Below are 17,486 nucleotides of genomic sequence, written 5' to 3' on the forward strand. Positions count from 1 at the left end.
TCGTACGCTTCATGTATCTGAGCCAGAACAATACCATATCTATATAGTGTTATTTTTAATATAGCAAGAATAGCATATGTGGCTGGATATTATTTTTGATGGAAGTGTGAAATTAACAGTTCTGAAATCTTAAAGTTAATCATGATTGCCACCATTTTCTTGATTCTCAAAGATATAAACAAGCACAAGAAGGGAAAGAAATTACTTGCCCAAGGAAAAGAAAAAGGTTTTCAGAGTTTTGTAAGATTAATCTATGCTGCTTGTTATGCCATCCGTTTTCACAAGCTGACAGCTGTGTTACATCTCATTTTGCATGTGCGCATGTACGTGTGGGTGGGTGAATGTGCAATTCTGTTACTGGTGATAAACATAGTGATGTTGGCATCTCCAGAGCATGACCATAATATGTATAGTGAGAAAAAAGAGCTGTGTAAATGCTTTTAAAAGGAACTTGAGAACATTGCAAAGGTGCAAGGCTCTGGATGGGCATGGAGGTGAGCCAGTCGGTACCATTCACTTCCCAGCACACCTGCACAGCCAAAAGTCATCCTGTGGTTTCAGGTTCAGCAACAAAGACCTCCGCTGCTGCTCATTGGCATGCCATTTCCACAGGTGACAGCAGGACTGGTTTGCAAAGCCCCTCTAACATGGACCATATGCATGGAGGCTGTGGTGCTTCCCTGTCCTCTCTGCAGGGTACAAGGGCAGGAGGCTTGTCCCAGGGTTGCTGGCATCCATCTTGCTAATGCACGCTGTGAGGAAAAGTTAAGGTATCTGTGACCTCTACAGGTTTATGACTGAGTTTCCTTCTTTTCTAAATGCTGTAGCTTAATGCCACACTAGCATTTCTCTCCCAGGCTGTTTTATTGAAGAGCAGAGAAGCAAAGGAAGGAAACACTCGATCACTTGGTGGATGCTGCCAGTGGCACACCCGGTTTCATGGCTGCCTACATCCACTTCCAGTGTGTTGCGATATTGAGCCTTGCCTTCAACCATTGCACCTCTGTTACGAGCACAAAAAGTGGAGCTCCTGCACAACTGGGGAGTGCAGCCCATTGTGCAAGTAAAGAGTTGCTTTGACCTTGGGCAGGGGAGTGGGAAGTCTTCTGCTCAGGCAGCACGGGCTCAGGTCGTCAGTCGGTATTTACGGCTGGGAATTGGTGATACTGCTCTGTGCATAGCGGGCTTCAGGGTCTGAATACTAAAATGTTCCTATTTACTAACAGCTTTATGTTTTAATTTAAAATTAATTCATATCAAAATGAATAATTTAACCCTTAATTAGGACTGTGTTTTCATCCCAAACAGATTAGTCAAACAGAGGCAAAATTCACTTTGCTATATCAAAGACAGTCACATTTCTTTAAGCAGCAGCTACCATAGGTTGCTACGTGCATTTGTTTTTCTTTCACTGAAATAACTTTCCCCACTCTCTCTCTCTGAGACAGGCTCATCAGTTACAGCTTAAGGACATTCATTTTCATACAGTAACAAGGACAACTGCAGTCCTGAAATTCTTGCCAGGAGGTGACTTCAATAGAGTCAGTATGGCTCGCACTCAGATAAAAGAGATTGGAATCAGACTGCATAGTTTTAAATAGTAATTGCAGTTTGGAGTTATCAGAGGGGTCACTGGGGCCAACAAATATTGGGCATCTGACTTGAGGAGACCTTCTTGAAAACAAAAACACACCTTGCTGTACAGTTTTATATCATGTACGTAGAAACTCTCAAGGTTGCCTTTACTCATTTTTAGAGTGCTGAGAGATTTTTCTCACCAGCCCATTGCATCTACTTCCTTTTGCATTGTTCCCCATTGTGAGGGAAAGGAAAATTTCTTAGTTTCTAGAAGAAAATGTTGAGAAAAAGCAACTGCTGTTCACAGCTGGTTCCCATGTTGAAATTCCAGATTCTGTGAAGACTTCCTATGCTAGTCCTTTTATTTTTTACTTGACTGAAACCAAAGCTGTGGTATTCACCTCAAAAAGCCAAACCTTCTTCAATCAGTTCATGTAATCCAATTTTTCTGACATAAAAAAATGAATGCCTTTTGAAGTAAAGATTTCATTTTTTTTTCTCTTATATATCAGAATTAAAAAATGACTAGGAAATGAATAATAACAGTAAGTGCATTGACAACATTTTCTATTGGCACTCCCCTTTCCAAGCTTCAATTTCAAGTATAATTGCTTTTTTTTTTTTTTTTTTTTATCCTTTGGGCTGCAGTTGTGAGTAATCTTAAATTGGTCTGACAGACAAAGACAGAAAGCACGAGACAGCCTGAGGGGAAGACACAAGATTGGGATGCCCTTGCTGGGGCATGCCAGGGCAGAAGGGAACCGACCGGCTCATTCCCCTTCCCCAGCTGCTCACTCTGTACCGTGATAACAGAAGCACAAAACGATGAAATCCCTGTCTCTCTGGAAAAGAAAAAGCCTGGTCTCATGTTACCAGGGTGCTTTCTGCATGCTTCTCTTTCTTCTTCCTTTTTCCTCTGGCCCCATACCACCACCACCTTTTCTTAAGTGAGGTCTACAAGTTTTCACCTGAAATATGAAAGAGTCATTTATTAATGGAGGAGCTTGATTCCTTCATTTCCCTTTCTCACCCCACAAAATCTGTCCACTTCTCATGGAAGCTTGTTTACTTCTGTCAAATTCATTGTCGTTTTAAAATGTTGGTGGTAAGTGCTTTGAAAGTGTTCCAATAAACAGTATTGCTGTAGTTCCATCCTGTAAGTGAATGCTCATGTGTTACGATACTATGAATAGATTAGGCTTAATAAACAGTGGAAATTGTGTCTTGTAGGAAGACCAACCACATGACAAAGGTTCACGTTTATGTTACTAGTCTTTCTCCAATCTTTACATTAAACTAGTATATAAAATTATTAAAAATTTAAAAATTATTCCGTATTCATTCGTAAATACGTCTTTGTCTTGTAAATGCCCGCCTATGAATATAAAAATGTCCCTTCAAGCTGAACGGATATGGTTAAGTGAAACCATTTGAGTTTAATACTGGCAGTAAGTTTCCATGGGAACTTTTGGTGAAAGTGCTGTGTAATTAGCTGGACAGATGTAGTGAGATGTTTATTCCTTAACGTGTTTGCCTAGTTACTAGTGCTGGTAAGAGCAGGACTGGCATCCATTCTTTTCTGCTTGCCTCATTGTCTTAGGGCCAGAAATGGCCATGCTGTGCCCAGAGACAGTAAAATCATTCGAGTCTCCTCTGTCAGCCAGAGAGAGACCAAAGAGGCTCGCTCTAGGTACACCACACGTACCGTGGTGCAGTATTTGGGAGGGAATGAGATTTGAGTCTTAAAAGGCTGCAACAATAACAACAAAGCCAAAAAAGCCAACTCTGTTTCCTGCTGCATTTTCTCCTAGTGGAGGTGTTTAAGATGGGCTTAGATTTCCTTTATTTCCTTAAGTTAAACAGAAATCCCCAAACCCCCTTGCAGCCTTGGAGGAGACAGAAACACAAGAGATGCCAGCTGGAGGAGGAGGAGGACAGGCTGTGCCAGATCAGGCGGGTTGGCCTGAGGCTCTATGGACTTTGCCACAAGGTCATTTTTAGCAATTCTGCTTTCACAGATTGCCTGCCGGGCCCCCACCTCGAAGGCTCAGAGTCAAGATTGTTTCCTCAGGGCTTGCAGGAGAGAGCTTGGAGTGGGAAGTGTCTCTCCCAGCTGCTTTGCTAGTGTGGAGGCTGGAGGTAGCAGCTGCAGCCAGGCGCCTTGATTTGCAAGGGCTATGAAGCACTGAAAAGTGGCTGAGATTAGCGCTTCCTTGTGAAAGGTTTCATGCTTCTCACACCCTGTTCAACGCAGTGTGAGGAGGGTTTCCTTTATTAAGATGTTTCAGAGTAGGACATATGGCTGTACAGGGGTTTGTTCTTTCTCTACTTGCCAGTGCGTTTCACTCAGGTGTTTTGCATCAGGAACTAACCAACAAATTTGCCTAACCCAAAGATTCAGTTAGATTTTGGGTATGGATGATCACACGGAAGCTGAACATCCAGTTTAATGCTGCAGCTTCCCTCACTCCTCCATCACTTACAAAGATGCTGGGATTTTTATGATGACTGTTCTTTGCACCTCAGGCTGCCCATCCAAACACTTTTTTGTTTGGGCAGTAGATGAATGAACACAAAAGTCCACGTAGTCTTGTGTATTGGATTTCATAATACGTTTATGAATCAGTTCATCTCCATAAATAAAACTGAAAAATGTGTCCCTGATCAGGCTTTGGCTAAGACTGGTAAATCCATTCTTTTGGCTTCAAATTAGCATTTAAATCAGTGACAGTTCCAGAGACATTTTATCTAAACTTGACTGTCTGGGCTCCAGGCACAAAAAGAAGTCAAGGGGGGTTTTTGTATAGCTCGTTTATTTTAATGTTTTATTGGCAATCAGAATATATTGGGACTTTCCTAGTATGCTTGTGCATTAGGCAGTGTTTGCTGTGGAGCTGAAGTGTAGCAAAAGGTGAATGCATTTGGAGATGTGCTCTCTTTTGTCATCTGTTTGTGTATGGTTGTTGTATGTATGAGTACAGACTTGGGGGTGACCAGTGTCAGCCAGAATGCTTTTACTTGGTAAATTCCATTTGGAGAAGGATGTGTGTCTTGAGGGGAAGCAGCAGCTGGTTTTGGTTATCTGGTTTTGGTCTCATTTTTGTTTTGGTTTGGTTTTTTGTTTTTTTTTTTTTCCAGATGGTGACACCATCTTGGTGGAAAGAAGTCGAAAGTTTTATTTCACTGCATGGGTTTTTCATAAAAAGTTATTTGCTGAATTGTTCATTTTTGTAACTTACTTTGGAGGCTGTTTTCTTCTGATGCAAAAGTGGCCCTGAATCAGATTAAAATGCAACAGGACTCAAAAAAGGGGGAGTGTGCTGGTGTTAATGAAACACCACCACCCAGAGTTTTTCAGAAGCAGCTTTTGTGGGTTCAAGCACCATCTCTAGAGGACCGGGTTAATGTAAAAAACATCCTCCTCATACAGACCATGCACGTTCCTGGTAGCATCAGAAGCAGATCGCTGAGCCAGATGCATGGTCCTTCTGAAATGGACTAGATCTTTCACTCTTCAGGTTATTGTTTTGGTTTTGGCTTTCTTAGTCCTGCTGAGACATGGAAGAGATGTAGTTTACAATTAGTGTGCCCTTGTAAGCAAACCTTGGCAACAGAGAGAGAGTAAAGTTAGCTACTTATGCAGTATAGGGTCAATGTTTTGGTAAATTGATCAGAAGAGAAGAAAAATAAGTGAAGTTCTCAAAATGCAGCATAGAAAATGTTTCTTCTTAGTGGTGCAATGCACTGTTTCCTTTTCCCGGAAAAATTAAATGCAGATACATGTTGATGCATCAAGAGCTCCATTCTAACAAGAGGTTTTATTTCCATCAGCTTTCTCATTATGAGAAAAATCTGTGGTTTTAGATCATAAACGTCTGCAAAATGTGATCTGCATATGGATAAGTCCCAGGGCAGCAACAAAGTTGCATGTTATAATTGAGGAGATGTCCATGGTATTTAAAACCATACTTCTGTTATTTTGCAGCTTGTCAACCTGGGTTCTACAAAGCCTCTGCTGGCAATGTGAAGTGTGCCAAATGCCCACCTCACAGCTCTACCTATGAAGTTGCATCTCTGAACTGCAGGTGTGAAAAGAATTACTTTCGCTCTGAGAAAGACCCTCCATCCATGGCTTGCACCAGTGAGTAGCATCATTATGCTCGGGGCTGTCATTCTTGCTCCTCCATCTGTGTCTCAGCAGCTTGCTTGCTTCCTCTCATGTCCCATTGCAGTCAACCATCCACTGCCCCCCATGTCTTCTTGCCTGTTGGACAGACTACCAAAAATTGGTGGGCTGGGTTTATGTCTTTCTATTTTCATCTTCTCCTTGTTCTCTATCAGACTCGAGAAGGAGAGCTAGGATTTTTAAATTTCTACCAATATTTTCAGCCCTCAGTCCTGAACTTCACACTGAAGGTACTGTCTGTCTATAAGGAAACATGGTCCTTGATTGTCTAGGCCTGTAGTCCAGTGAACTGTTTCAGGAGCCTCTACAGGAAATAACTAGAAGAGTTTGGTTATTTATGTTTTTGACTTTTGTGTTTTTGTGCCCTGGTTACTCCGATCTTAGAGCACTACAGAAGATTTCATCCCTCTGGTTTCTTGTTTCCTCTTATAGGACCACCATCTGCTCCAAGAAACGTTATCTCTAACATCAATGAGACGTCTGTTATCCTGGACTGGAGCTGGCCTCTTGACACTGGAGGTCGGAAAGATGTCACTTTCAACATCATTTGCAAAAAATGTGGAGGAAACATGAAGATGTGTGAGCCATGTAGTGACAACGTGCGATTCTTACCCCGTCAGACTGGACTCACCAATACCACGGTGACAGTAGTGGACCTTTTGGCACATACCAATTACACTTTTGAGATTGATGCTGTCAACGGGGTATCTGACTTGAGTACACTTTCCAGACAATTTGCTGCTGTCAGCATCACAACTAATCAGGCTGGTGAGTCTCTTTCTGATTACCCTTTCTTTGTTCAAAACTATTGAGATGTATGTACCTTTGTTTCCTTTCCCTGTTTTACAGGAGTTACTCTGACTGCTCGTATAACTAATTGATTTGGATATGCTAGTAAAAGCAGAAACAAACCCAGTGTCTGTTGCTGTCATAGGACCTGGCAGCGTGACTGTTATGATTAACTCCCAGTTCCCAGTTAATAGTCTCTAATAGCAGGCTCACATGATTCCTTAGCCAGAATGTGTTTTATTAATAAAACTAGGTTTTAATAAAACACTCATTTCAATAATTTCCAACATAAATTACTGTAGTAATCTTAGTGATTAATTTTGATTAAATTGAAGTGAAAAAATGCTTTGATGTTAGACACATAAAAAGTGAACATTAAATTAGAGAGGTTTAACACACTGCTTTTTTTTTCTTTTTTTTTTTCCCTTTACAAGTTGTCTCACCAACTCTGAATTATTGCCAACATGATGAGGATGTGGCACTGAAAGCTGAATTAGGTCCTGGTGTTGTAGCTGATAGTGCATGAAAGGACTGCTCTGCTTCTGTGGAGACTTATTAAAGTCATAGAGGCTCTGCATGAGTGCAGCAGCACGCCCTGACTGTCGGATCAGAGCTTTTGTCACTGCTGCATTTTTCTACCATTTGCTTCTCATTTGACAAGTTTCCATTTATCTAAAAGATGTGAGAAATCTAGACTCTTCTCTAGCATTTGTTTAGGTACCATTTTTTTTAGGAGCAATATTTGCCAGTGAAGAGAAAGACTAGATCCTAAAATTTCTGTAGTTCTGCTCCATGTGGTTCACCATCAGGAAGCTTTGTACTGAAAGTGTGCATGTGTGCAGCAAGTCTTCTCCCACCTCCTCCCATCCCACACCCCGTCCCCAAAATACCTACATTTCTGTCTTCCTCAAAGCAGAAACCAAGTTAACATTGTCCTAAGCAGACGTTCTCCTAGTGAGCTGTGTTATTGCAATGTTCGTAACTACAGAGGATGTATCCCTTCTCCTCAGATCACAGATCAGTTTGAGTGGGAGGCATAAAAATGTGAGGACAGACTGTTTCCCTGACAGCAGTCACTACATTTCCAAATGCTCTGGAGAACTGTCTTAACTATGCAGTAGGCAGACAGAGGTGAATCTACCCAATTGAAACATCTTCTCATGATCTGTTTTGCATCTAAGCATTGACTTCAGCTCTCAAACTTGCATTTTATTTTTTGCCCGTTCCAAACAATTTGCTACTGTTATAGCTACATTTTTGGGATATTTGTGTCAGCGACTTGAGCAGCCTTTGTTTAGTTGCTCTCTTTTCTTCCGTTTTTTGTGTCTGAGGTATTGCCTTTCAGCCTGCTCATCACCATAGCAGTTAGAAATCACCTGGGGACACTTCACAGAATGAACTGTCTAGTATCAGTGAAAGGTATTTCTGTGCAGAAGCCTCCTGCTTTGCATTGTGATTCCCCAGGGCCCAGACAGAGCTGGCTGCCTTGGCACTGTGATGCTAGGTGGATTTTGATTTTATTTTGAAATGCACAGTTCCTGTGACGTGGCAGAGTCAATTCATTTTGGCAATGGCAGCTTTGTTTAATGGAACCCGCAGGCTGCTTAAGCAATTTGTTTGTTTGTTTTCTACTTTTATGCATAGCCCATTTTTGCTTTAAGTACATCTAAGTGGTATGGGTTACTACAGGCTTAATTGTGCTCTTGATCATGCCAATTGGTTTACTATATTAGAATTCCCCTACCGGTTCTGCAAGTTGCTAAAATTAGACCTTAAATATATAAGTAATCTTTTAAAGTAAAGTAAAGATTTTCAGTATCCATGTGCTTTTTTCAAGCACTATCAGGGCCCATCCAAGATTAGTGGAAGCTGTTCTGCAGAATGTTCCTCACCCACCCAAAATGCTGGTTTTTGAGTATGTGGTTTTCCAAGAGCCTGAGGCAGAACTGTAGAATGTTTTATATTTTCTAATGATAAAATGTGATTTTTGTGGCAGTTCTCTTGGTGGTAAAAATCAGATGTTGCACATCTTTGCTTCAGATGAACTCAGTTCAAGCCAGGCATCAATTGGTGTTATGTTTGCCGGGTCTCTGAGCTCCAAAGTCACTCTGAAAATTGAACAAACATTTCTTGCCATGTTTCTCACTGTACACATGGGCATTTCTGCCTATGAATCCATCACCAGCCCAATAGATCAGAACATGCATAGTACTAGTTTTCTATAATGCAGCAATTGGGACATCTGCCAGAGTGTGTTAAAATAAATTCAGCTGATGTATTAGGAGTCAGTCAGTTTGCATGGCAGCTCCATTTTTGTATGTAAACAGATCAGATACACACATGCATACACATATTTGTAATTTACATATACATGTAGATATATACACACACAAAAGGGGTCACATTAAATATTACTGAAATATTCCCTGATACCTTTACAGTGACTGAGTTCTAGACTCTGTAACTAACAATCACAAGAAGATCTTCCTGGAGAGTTTTCAAACCTGTCTAGAAGTAAAGGAAAGGTATGCTTTGTTGTCACTTGTAAGGTTTGAGACATCCAGACTCTGATTCTGCTGGTGCTGTGAATGTGAGAAGGATAATACATTTTACAGTGCAAAACAGTTGTAAAGCCAAGATCCAGTCCCCTGAATTGAGGGAAATTCAGAATCCTGTCAGTAAATGGATTGGGTTTTTTCTTCCAATTGCCTGGCAGGAGTTTTGCTGTGCTTTTCTTGCACTTTGTTTTGCTTCCCTTCCGGCAAAGGTTAATGAGCAGGCATCTCTGGGGGAAAAAAAAAAAAAAAGTCTCTTGCAAAATATGGCTGGACAGACATGGCACTGCAATAGTTCTAATTCCTGTAAGTCTTTCTATCTTTTAGTACAAGTAAAGTAAGTAAAAGAGAAAGGGCACGGGTTTTGATTTAATTTAGTTTGTTAATCATCCTTTTTTGATTGTACTGTAATACATGTCTTCAGCTGCCACCTGATACGGCTTCCTCTGAATTACATTGAAGCATTATGCTGCTGCCCAAAGAAGGCTCTCACCTCAGGTAAATACGTTGCCCCATGCAGATATTATCTCCTAATAACACCAATCAATCCCATTTAGAAAGGGTCACTGGCTGCTCCAGGAGAGAATATGGAATTCAGTACCCCTGGAGGCGGTGTGCTAATGGTGAATGTGCCACGCAGAGAGGCTGACAGCCGTGCCACGCTGCCTGCCTTGTCACTAGCATGATTGGGTGTCTGGGCACAGATATTCTAGGTTCTCTGGGTTTTCTGACCACAGTTTATGGGGTTTTTGAATACATTTATCTATAAAGACCAGAAACTTGTGTGTTCCTTGGAGCTTTGTAAGTAAACACAAAAGGAAAAGACATCCAATCCAGGCCAGGGTGGTTCTGCATTTACTGCCTTTGGGCTGTGACAAGCAGAAGACTCCTACTGGAGCCCAAATGGGTGTGGAATTCACTGAAGAAAGACTGACATTTGGTACGGAAAACACAGTTGTACTACTGGATAATCAGTTTACAACAATGAGAGAGGAGGTTTTCCAATGCAAAACACAGCCATTGGGTCAGGGATGTATAATGAGTTGAATATGTTTCGTAGATGCTGCATGAGAAAATAACAGTTTTTCTGCCATATCGCTACTTCTGTGGTATCACACACTGTCATAGAGATTGCAGGTATGATTTAGGAATGCTGAGCAAAAAGATTAATATTTTAACCAAGGTTCTAGTTGACTTAACTACATTTTAAATAGACATATTCTCTACAGTGATCTTTGCAATCTAGAGGAGACAAGGAGAACTTCCAAAACTTGCAGAAATCTGCACCATTAGCAGGTACTGATCCATCAGGTAGGTCTTAGGAAGCCTCGTCCATCCCACTGGTATCCCAGCACACACAGTGCTGTCCCCATCCTTTCCTCCCAGCAGATCTGGTGAGAAGGTTCACCATGTAAGTGGTTCTATTTGTTTGTTCTAAAATCTGTTTGCTTAGTTTTCTTTAGCTTTGTATTCATTAGTACTAACAACTATAAACTCATACTAATTATATGATAGCAGCATGTCTAATAAATAATAAATACAGTTCTCGCTGTATTTATTGTGTCAAAACAAAACAAATACTGAAAGCATCCTCAGGTTGTTGAAACCCGGGGAAATCCCAAAGTGAGCAATAACAAATAAAATTTGCTATATTCCTCAAGAGGGCTTCACTTCCTATCTAACAAATAAATGTAGTATCTGTGTCAATACAATCCATGTAAGTCTATTGGATATAAGCATATACCTAATGATGAAAATGTGTTTAACTGCTTAAGAGCTAAGTCAGAAGCAACTAGCCTTCCTTGGCCATTACTTTTAAAGGCTCTAGTTTTACCTGGAGAAGGTGTTAGTATTGGTTTGTAAAGAATTCTTATTCTAGATCTGTGTCTCAAAGTTGAATAAGATTATGTTTAAAATTGCTACAGAACATTTCCTCAACATTCATGGTTTGAGCACTGTGAAGAAGCTTAGAGTCTTTGTATTTTCCTAATTTTCCAGAATACAATTCTGGTAAGCTTCCTCTAGCATGCTATTTCCAATGCCAATCTTTACCATTCCCATACTTGAGTACATCCTGCACCTGCAGAGAACTAACCCCAGTAACCTGCTGGAGGCCAACTGGCTGGAAAGCAGCTTTGCAGAAAAGGACCTGAAGGCGCTGGTGGAGCATCTGGGTCTGCAGTACGAAGGGCACTACCAGCAGGTCAAGAGAGGTGATCCTTCCCCTCTGCTCAGCACCGGTGAGGTCATGTGTGGTGTGTGTAGCTTTGCACACATGCACACGCACACCACCCCCTGCCCAGTACAAGAGACGTGGATAGACGGAGGCAGGACCAGTGAAGGGTCACTGAGATGATGGATGGAGAGCAACATCTGTCCTATGAGGAGAAGCTGAGGGAGGTGGAACTGCCCAGCCTGGAGGAGAGGGGGCTCAGGTGGATCTTATCAATGTAACTAAAGGCCTGGTGGGAGGGTATAAAGAAGACAGACCCAGGTTTTCTCCAGTGGTGCTTAGTGTCAGGGCAAGAGGAAACAGTGACAAACTGAAATACAAGAAATTCTGTTTAAACATAGCAAAAAACTTTTTTACTTTAAGTGTGATTGAATCCTGGAACAGGTAGCCCAAAGAGATTGTAGCATCTCCATCTGTGGAGGTATTCGAAACCTGACCAGTCAAGGTCCCAAGCAACCTGCTCTGGCTGACCCTGCTTTCAGCAGGGGGGGACTAGGTGAGCTTCAGAGGCTCCTTCCCACTTCAATCCACATGTGGTGATTGTGTACAAAGAGGATAGTGGCAACTGGAAGGAGACCAGATAAGGGACTGTTCAGTAATTACTGTCTTCTTTTAACTGTGATCTTTTCATCCATGTAACAAGGCCTTCTCAATTAAATTTGGGGGAGTAAACTCCCCATACACTTATGCAGGTTGGAGAGAGAGTAAACCTATCGGTACAGAGTGGTGGTAAACTTCAATATCCCTGTGTCAAAGAAGTTCAAGAGAGTATTGTTGAATCATTTATTTTGGTATTTAGTAGTGATAGCCTCACCGTTTGTCACAGCACATAAAGTTTATGCATACATGGATATGGAAAACTGCAGTAGTATTGGCTTATTTTACAGAATACCACCATAAGACTAGATGGCTTTAGAGATTTGATTTAGTTAAATTGCCTGTGGGCTACCACCTCCTTCCTACACTTTTCCATCAGAGAGACTGCAAGATCCAGTCTTATCCGTCTGCAGCATTCTTGTATGCCATGTTACTATAGCAAACAGCTGTGGTACTCCCCCTTGGAGTCAGCAATGAGTAAACTGAGACCTACTTTCCTCTAACTAGCTTTCCCCATGTGAATACTAGGATACCTGATTATGGGGGGAAGCAGTTTTAAATTGCATGTGAGCATTTCAGTCACACTTGTGTTACTCTAAGATTTCGTTTTTTTCCTACTTTTTCATGTTAAATTAATTGGAACACTCTGAAAGAAGAGGACCTATTTTGGGATTTGAACTGATCTGAACAGATTAGTTTATAAACAAGTTTATGTTACACTAGTACAGTTTTATTATGGAGACAGATAATTTATATTTGAAGATGTCTTTAGGCTTCCTAGATGTAAGAACTCCGTAAGCTCTAGAAAATGAACTGCTGTCCCAAGAGACCTTGTCTACAGTTTTATCTTTAATTTCCATATACCATATTCAAATGGCTCTGGGTCACCATGTAGGGTTGCAAATTCAGTTGTCTAGGTTAGACCAGAGGGTCCACAGGGGCAGAACAAAGAGAATGAGCAAAATTGAAACCCTGTTATAGGATAGGTGGCAACAGAAGCTTAAGTCTGTGACCCTCTTTCTGCAACAGCGTTCTCCTGGATAGAGCAGCTTGCTCATGTCAGGCTGAATATGCTGTCTCCAAACCCCAACTTTGCACGTGCATCTTCCTGAGCTCTTACTCCTTCTATTACTTCTGACATGATTCAGTGTCCAGTGTTCCAGCAAAAATAATGATTAGCAATAAAGTTCAATTAAAATAATTACATATTCTGTGTTTTCCAAATATATCTGTGCTGATCCCAAATCTTTTTGGTTTTTTATACCTCAGCTCTTTACTGCATTCCTACTTGATAATAAAATAGACACTTTTCTTTTAATCACTAAAAGCACAGTGTAACAGCTTTAAATGTAGTTTTATGCCTGATTAGTTCTTAAGGACTTAAGCCCTTGTAAACCAAGGTCTCAGCAGTGCACCTGCAAATGGTACTAGCAACTGAGTTCAGCTTCAATAAGCCAGTGTCAGTACTAAATCCATTTCAAAGAGTTTTGTGCTGTCATGTGTTCTGGCATCAGGAGAACAACGGGAACATGTAACAAGAGATCTCCTCAAACCCTGCCCTGTGTTCAGCCCAGCTCTTCTGCACAATACATATAGGATTCAGATAGTTAAAAAAACAAAACAAAACAAAACAAAAAACAAAAACAAAGCAACACAAAACCACAAACCAACAAACAACCCAAAAAACAGAATATAAATAGGTATCTCCACTTACCTGCTGTAGAAAGAAATGCAAAGGAAACAGGAGGCTTTTTGTGGGCTAAATTCTGCCTAGAGATGTCAGTCTTTTACTAGTAACTATAGAAAGTGATTATCCTCCTCAATAAAGTGCCTAAAAAATGTGTAAACCTGAGTTTTGGACCCTCCACAATTCACTTGTGCGCTTGTAAAATGTTGATCCCTTTCTCTGTATGACTCTTCTCATACAGGAAGCTTAAAGAGAATAGCCACCTCTGGATCCAAACTGAGGCATCTGCACAACTATACTATAAATAATAACAAAAAACCCATCATCCCAGGCTTTCCTGGAAGAGTAACAGTCTGATTATCAGAAGTCTCCTTCTTTTGTCTTTTGTATTTCTAAAACCCACAAAGAAGACCAATTCATGTAACCTGTTTAATCATTTTCCTTAATCATTTAGCCCATGAACAAAAAGGTGCGGGAAAACAAATTACTGCAATTGTAGCTGTGCATATGCACCTACATGTGGCGGTATCAGGTCTGGAAGTTAACCCTGTAATCCATTTCTTTCTTTCTTTCTTTTTTTTTTTTTCCCCTTTAATGAGTTAGTGAATAACAATGTGATAAAAACACATCAACCAGATATTTTCTTCAGGTGTAAACACACAGCCCAGTCTGTTACATACACTGAATCAAATTTATCTTTCCTCCTCTTTCTGTCTCTTTCTTAAATATATTAGCTTTCAAATCTAACAGTCTTGAAACACTGAATTTTTGCAAGGGTCCAGGATGAACATTGTTCAAAGAAACTTGAGAACAAAACCGACCACTTGGTACAGAAATGAGAATCACTGGAAGGAGAGTCTTAAAGGGTAGACATAGCTGTTTTGTAATGTCTTGATCTACATGTGCCATTTACAGATTGAAAATTTCAAGTCATCATTTAGTTTCAGTTTGGGAGGATAAACATTTAAAATGAAGAAATAATCAGTAAATTTTTCAGTGCCATTGTAATCAAAGACTCACTTGACTCCCAGGAAAAGTTAAAACCTCCTTAGAAGTAGAATTTTACTTGCCTGAAATCTGTGGCTTCAAGGGAATAAACTGAGCAGCAAGCTTTATTTCAGTGTATGTCTTTGATTATGTGCAGGAACAGTGATGCTATTTATATGTTCAGCCTTTATTCTGTTAAGCTAGACTGCAATGTCTTCAGCAGCTCACAAACGATGTGTGATGCTCCCTTTTTAAATAAAATCCATATTTAGAAAGGGTTGTGTGCACTTTACAATCTATATCCCAAGACAGGTCCCTTAAGTAGATCTATCTTCTACGAGAGACAATTTGAGAAAGCCACAGATGTTTGGTGCATGATATATTTCTTTCTTTCCCTATGGTCCTTATAAAAAGGACAAGAAGATAGACTTATTAAAAGTGAGCTAATGACATGATGTAGTGAGTCTCTGGTTCACTGACTGTTATTACAGCTGTGCCCCATTACGTACTGAATACCTAGGACATACTTGTTTTTTTGAATGACATTTATCTTTTGAGTTTCAAACATTCCTGGCATAAATAAAAATTTTACGCTTTTCAAGTGTGTTTTACAGTTCAGCCCAGAGGCTATTCAAGGATCATTTTAACTCAATAAAGCTCCTCCTTTAGGGATATAAAAGGGAAGTGTTTTAACAATGTCACTTCATGCATAGCCTGTTATTAGCTAGAGATGTTCTGCCTGAAAAGGCTTTGATCCCTTTTCCCCTGAACGTCAAGGAAGCTCTGCCGAGGCTTCAAAGTCTGTGACATACATTGGTCTCTTCTCTGCACACACAGTCCTCATGTGAATGCTTATGAACTTACAGAAAGTTCACAGGTGAAGTTCATGGCTCAGCTAGTGTTTTTCAGTTCAAATGCTTTTAGCTACCTTTTCCAGAGGTCATGGTGGAATTGTATTCAGCAATCTGTGGATAATGGTTTTTTCTACTTGCTTCTATTGGAGTCTTTAACATGAGGTTACGTGTGGATTCTCATTTAATATCTTGGTTTGGTAAAACAGTAAAAATAAGGAAATGTAGGTAAACAGGATGCTTAGCACTTAGTTAAATAATATTCCTTAGGCTTCTGGCTTTCTTTCCCTTGTCTGTGCTAGCACTTTTGGTAATCACTGAGGGGAAATAGTCTGCGTTCCTCTTGATTGTAAACAAAATTATCAACTTCCCTTGCTTCTTGAAGCTATTCTGTCTAGAAAATTTGCAGGCTGGGGACAGCTGGGAAAAAAAAGTTACTTGTTTCTTTGGGTTTGGGGACTATTCCTGTCAATTGGAATTATTAATATAATAATTATTTTTTAAAAACATTTTAATATAAAACCAAATTAGCATTTCAAAGTTATGCACCCTTTCTTGTTACAGTCTTCACATACATGAAGCTTTGATTTTACTCAGACCAACAAAGTAAGCTGATCTGAGCCTGAGGATGTGTCATCCTGCTCGTGAAGACAGGTACCCTCTGAAGCCAGTAGACCTTGTTCTGAAAATTGAAGACTGTTTCTTCTCACTAGAGCCCATTTCTCAGTGTTGCAAAGTGAACGTCCTCAGAGTTTGTAAGCTTGACGTCAGAAGTCCCTCAAGGAAGTTATATTTCTCTGTTTCTCTTTACTTTTCTTGCAGTGTTGCTATAGCAAAATACGTATGAAAGAGTTTTCTTTCTAGCATTTCTTCTAGTAAACTATGCTTCTATATATAAAGAAAATGTTTAAAACCAAACAAAAATAAAGGTTAAATCATACAAAAATCCAAAAGAAACTTAAAGGAGATGTAATCACCTTTCAAGTCTTTCCATCAGAGATTCTCCTGTCCTCGTTAACCTCTGCAAAAGCAATTAGTCCACAGCCATCTGTGAAACTACCGAAGAATGACAGGTCAAGAAGTTTGAGAAATATTGTTTGAATTCATAGTGTTTCTTGGTCAGGTTGAAAAGGCTCTGATGGAACTTACTGACAGACTAGTTCAGGAGTTCTTGGTGATTACTTAAAAGGATAGAAATACTTTATATCATAAATTACTTATCTGAGGGCAATTGTCTTCTCCAGTTTTGGATACTGGCAATTCTAGAGATGGTTCTTAAGTATACTTAAATTGTGAGTGGGGTTTCTCTGGTTAAGGAAATAACTAAACTTGCATGGAAAGGGAAAGCCTACTCAGCACCTGACTGTTGATGTTATGGACATGGTGAATAAATTTTTCTTTCTGAAAACTTCACAGCAGGAAGCCACAGTCTGTAATGTCCTACAAAGTAATGTAACAATGGGGTAGGGAAGGTGAAGCAAAACTGTATTTAAAACTGATATGGTCTTGAACACATTCAGTGAAAAACATTAGTGTTGCGAAGGTCCCACCATCACCATCTCAAACAGACAACAGAAAGAATAACATTTGTATTAGGAGTACCTTTGGGCTGAATCCTTATGAAAGCATAAATGGCATTTGTCTCCTCTCTGGAATAACAGCTGTGAACATCATGGCACCATAGTTTTCAGTTTCTGAAGCGACTGCCTTGTGCAGCCTGATACTTCCCAAATGGACATGGCATTTCCACGATTTATTACACACGTGTTAAACATATGAGCAAGTCTAACATTTTCTTTGCTCTGTGGAAGGTATTTACTATCTCTTTTAATAAAAAGAGGGAGAAATGAGAACATGAATGTGCAACAGTTAATGAAGTTTGCTTTTAATTTAGAATTTATTTGTAAGAGTGAGAAATGAGCTCTGACAATCGCTTGTCCAGTGACAGCTGCTGCCCAGAAGGTTGCCTAGCTCCCTACTTCAGATCAAAATCAAGCAGCTGCCTTTTAGTGTAATTCCTGCT

At 40.1% G+C, this 17,486-nt stretch overlaps 1 protein-coding gene across 1 annotated transcript; it reads left to right on the forward strand.

The window, feature by feature from the left end:
* Positions 1-5,563: 5,563 nt before the first annotated feature.
* On the forward strand, positions 5,564-6,838 carry LOC104464154 (ephrin type-A receptor 3-like; the record flags this gene model as incomplete). Its single annotated transcript, XM_010076791.1, has 3 exons — positions 5,564-5,719; positions 6,197-6,532; positions 6,614-6,838. Coding segments are annotated over 3 exons (524 nt in total), but the record flags the coding sequence as incomplete, so codon positions are not given.
* Positions 6,839-17,486: the final 10,648 nt, after the last annotated feature.

The sequence above is a fragment of the Pterocles gutturalis genome, unplaced genomic scaffold, assembly GCF_000699245.1.
Source record: "Pterocles gutturalis isolate BGI_N339 unplaced genomic scaffold, ASM69924v1 scaffold4173, whole genome shotgun sequence".
NCBI classification, from domain to species: Eukaryota; Metazoa; Chordata; class Aves; order Pterocliformes; family Pteroclidae; genus Pterocles; species Pterocles gutturalis.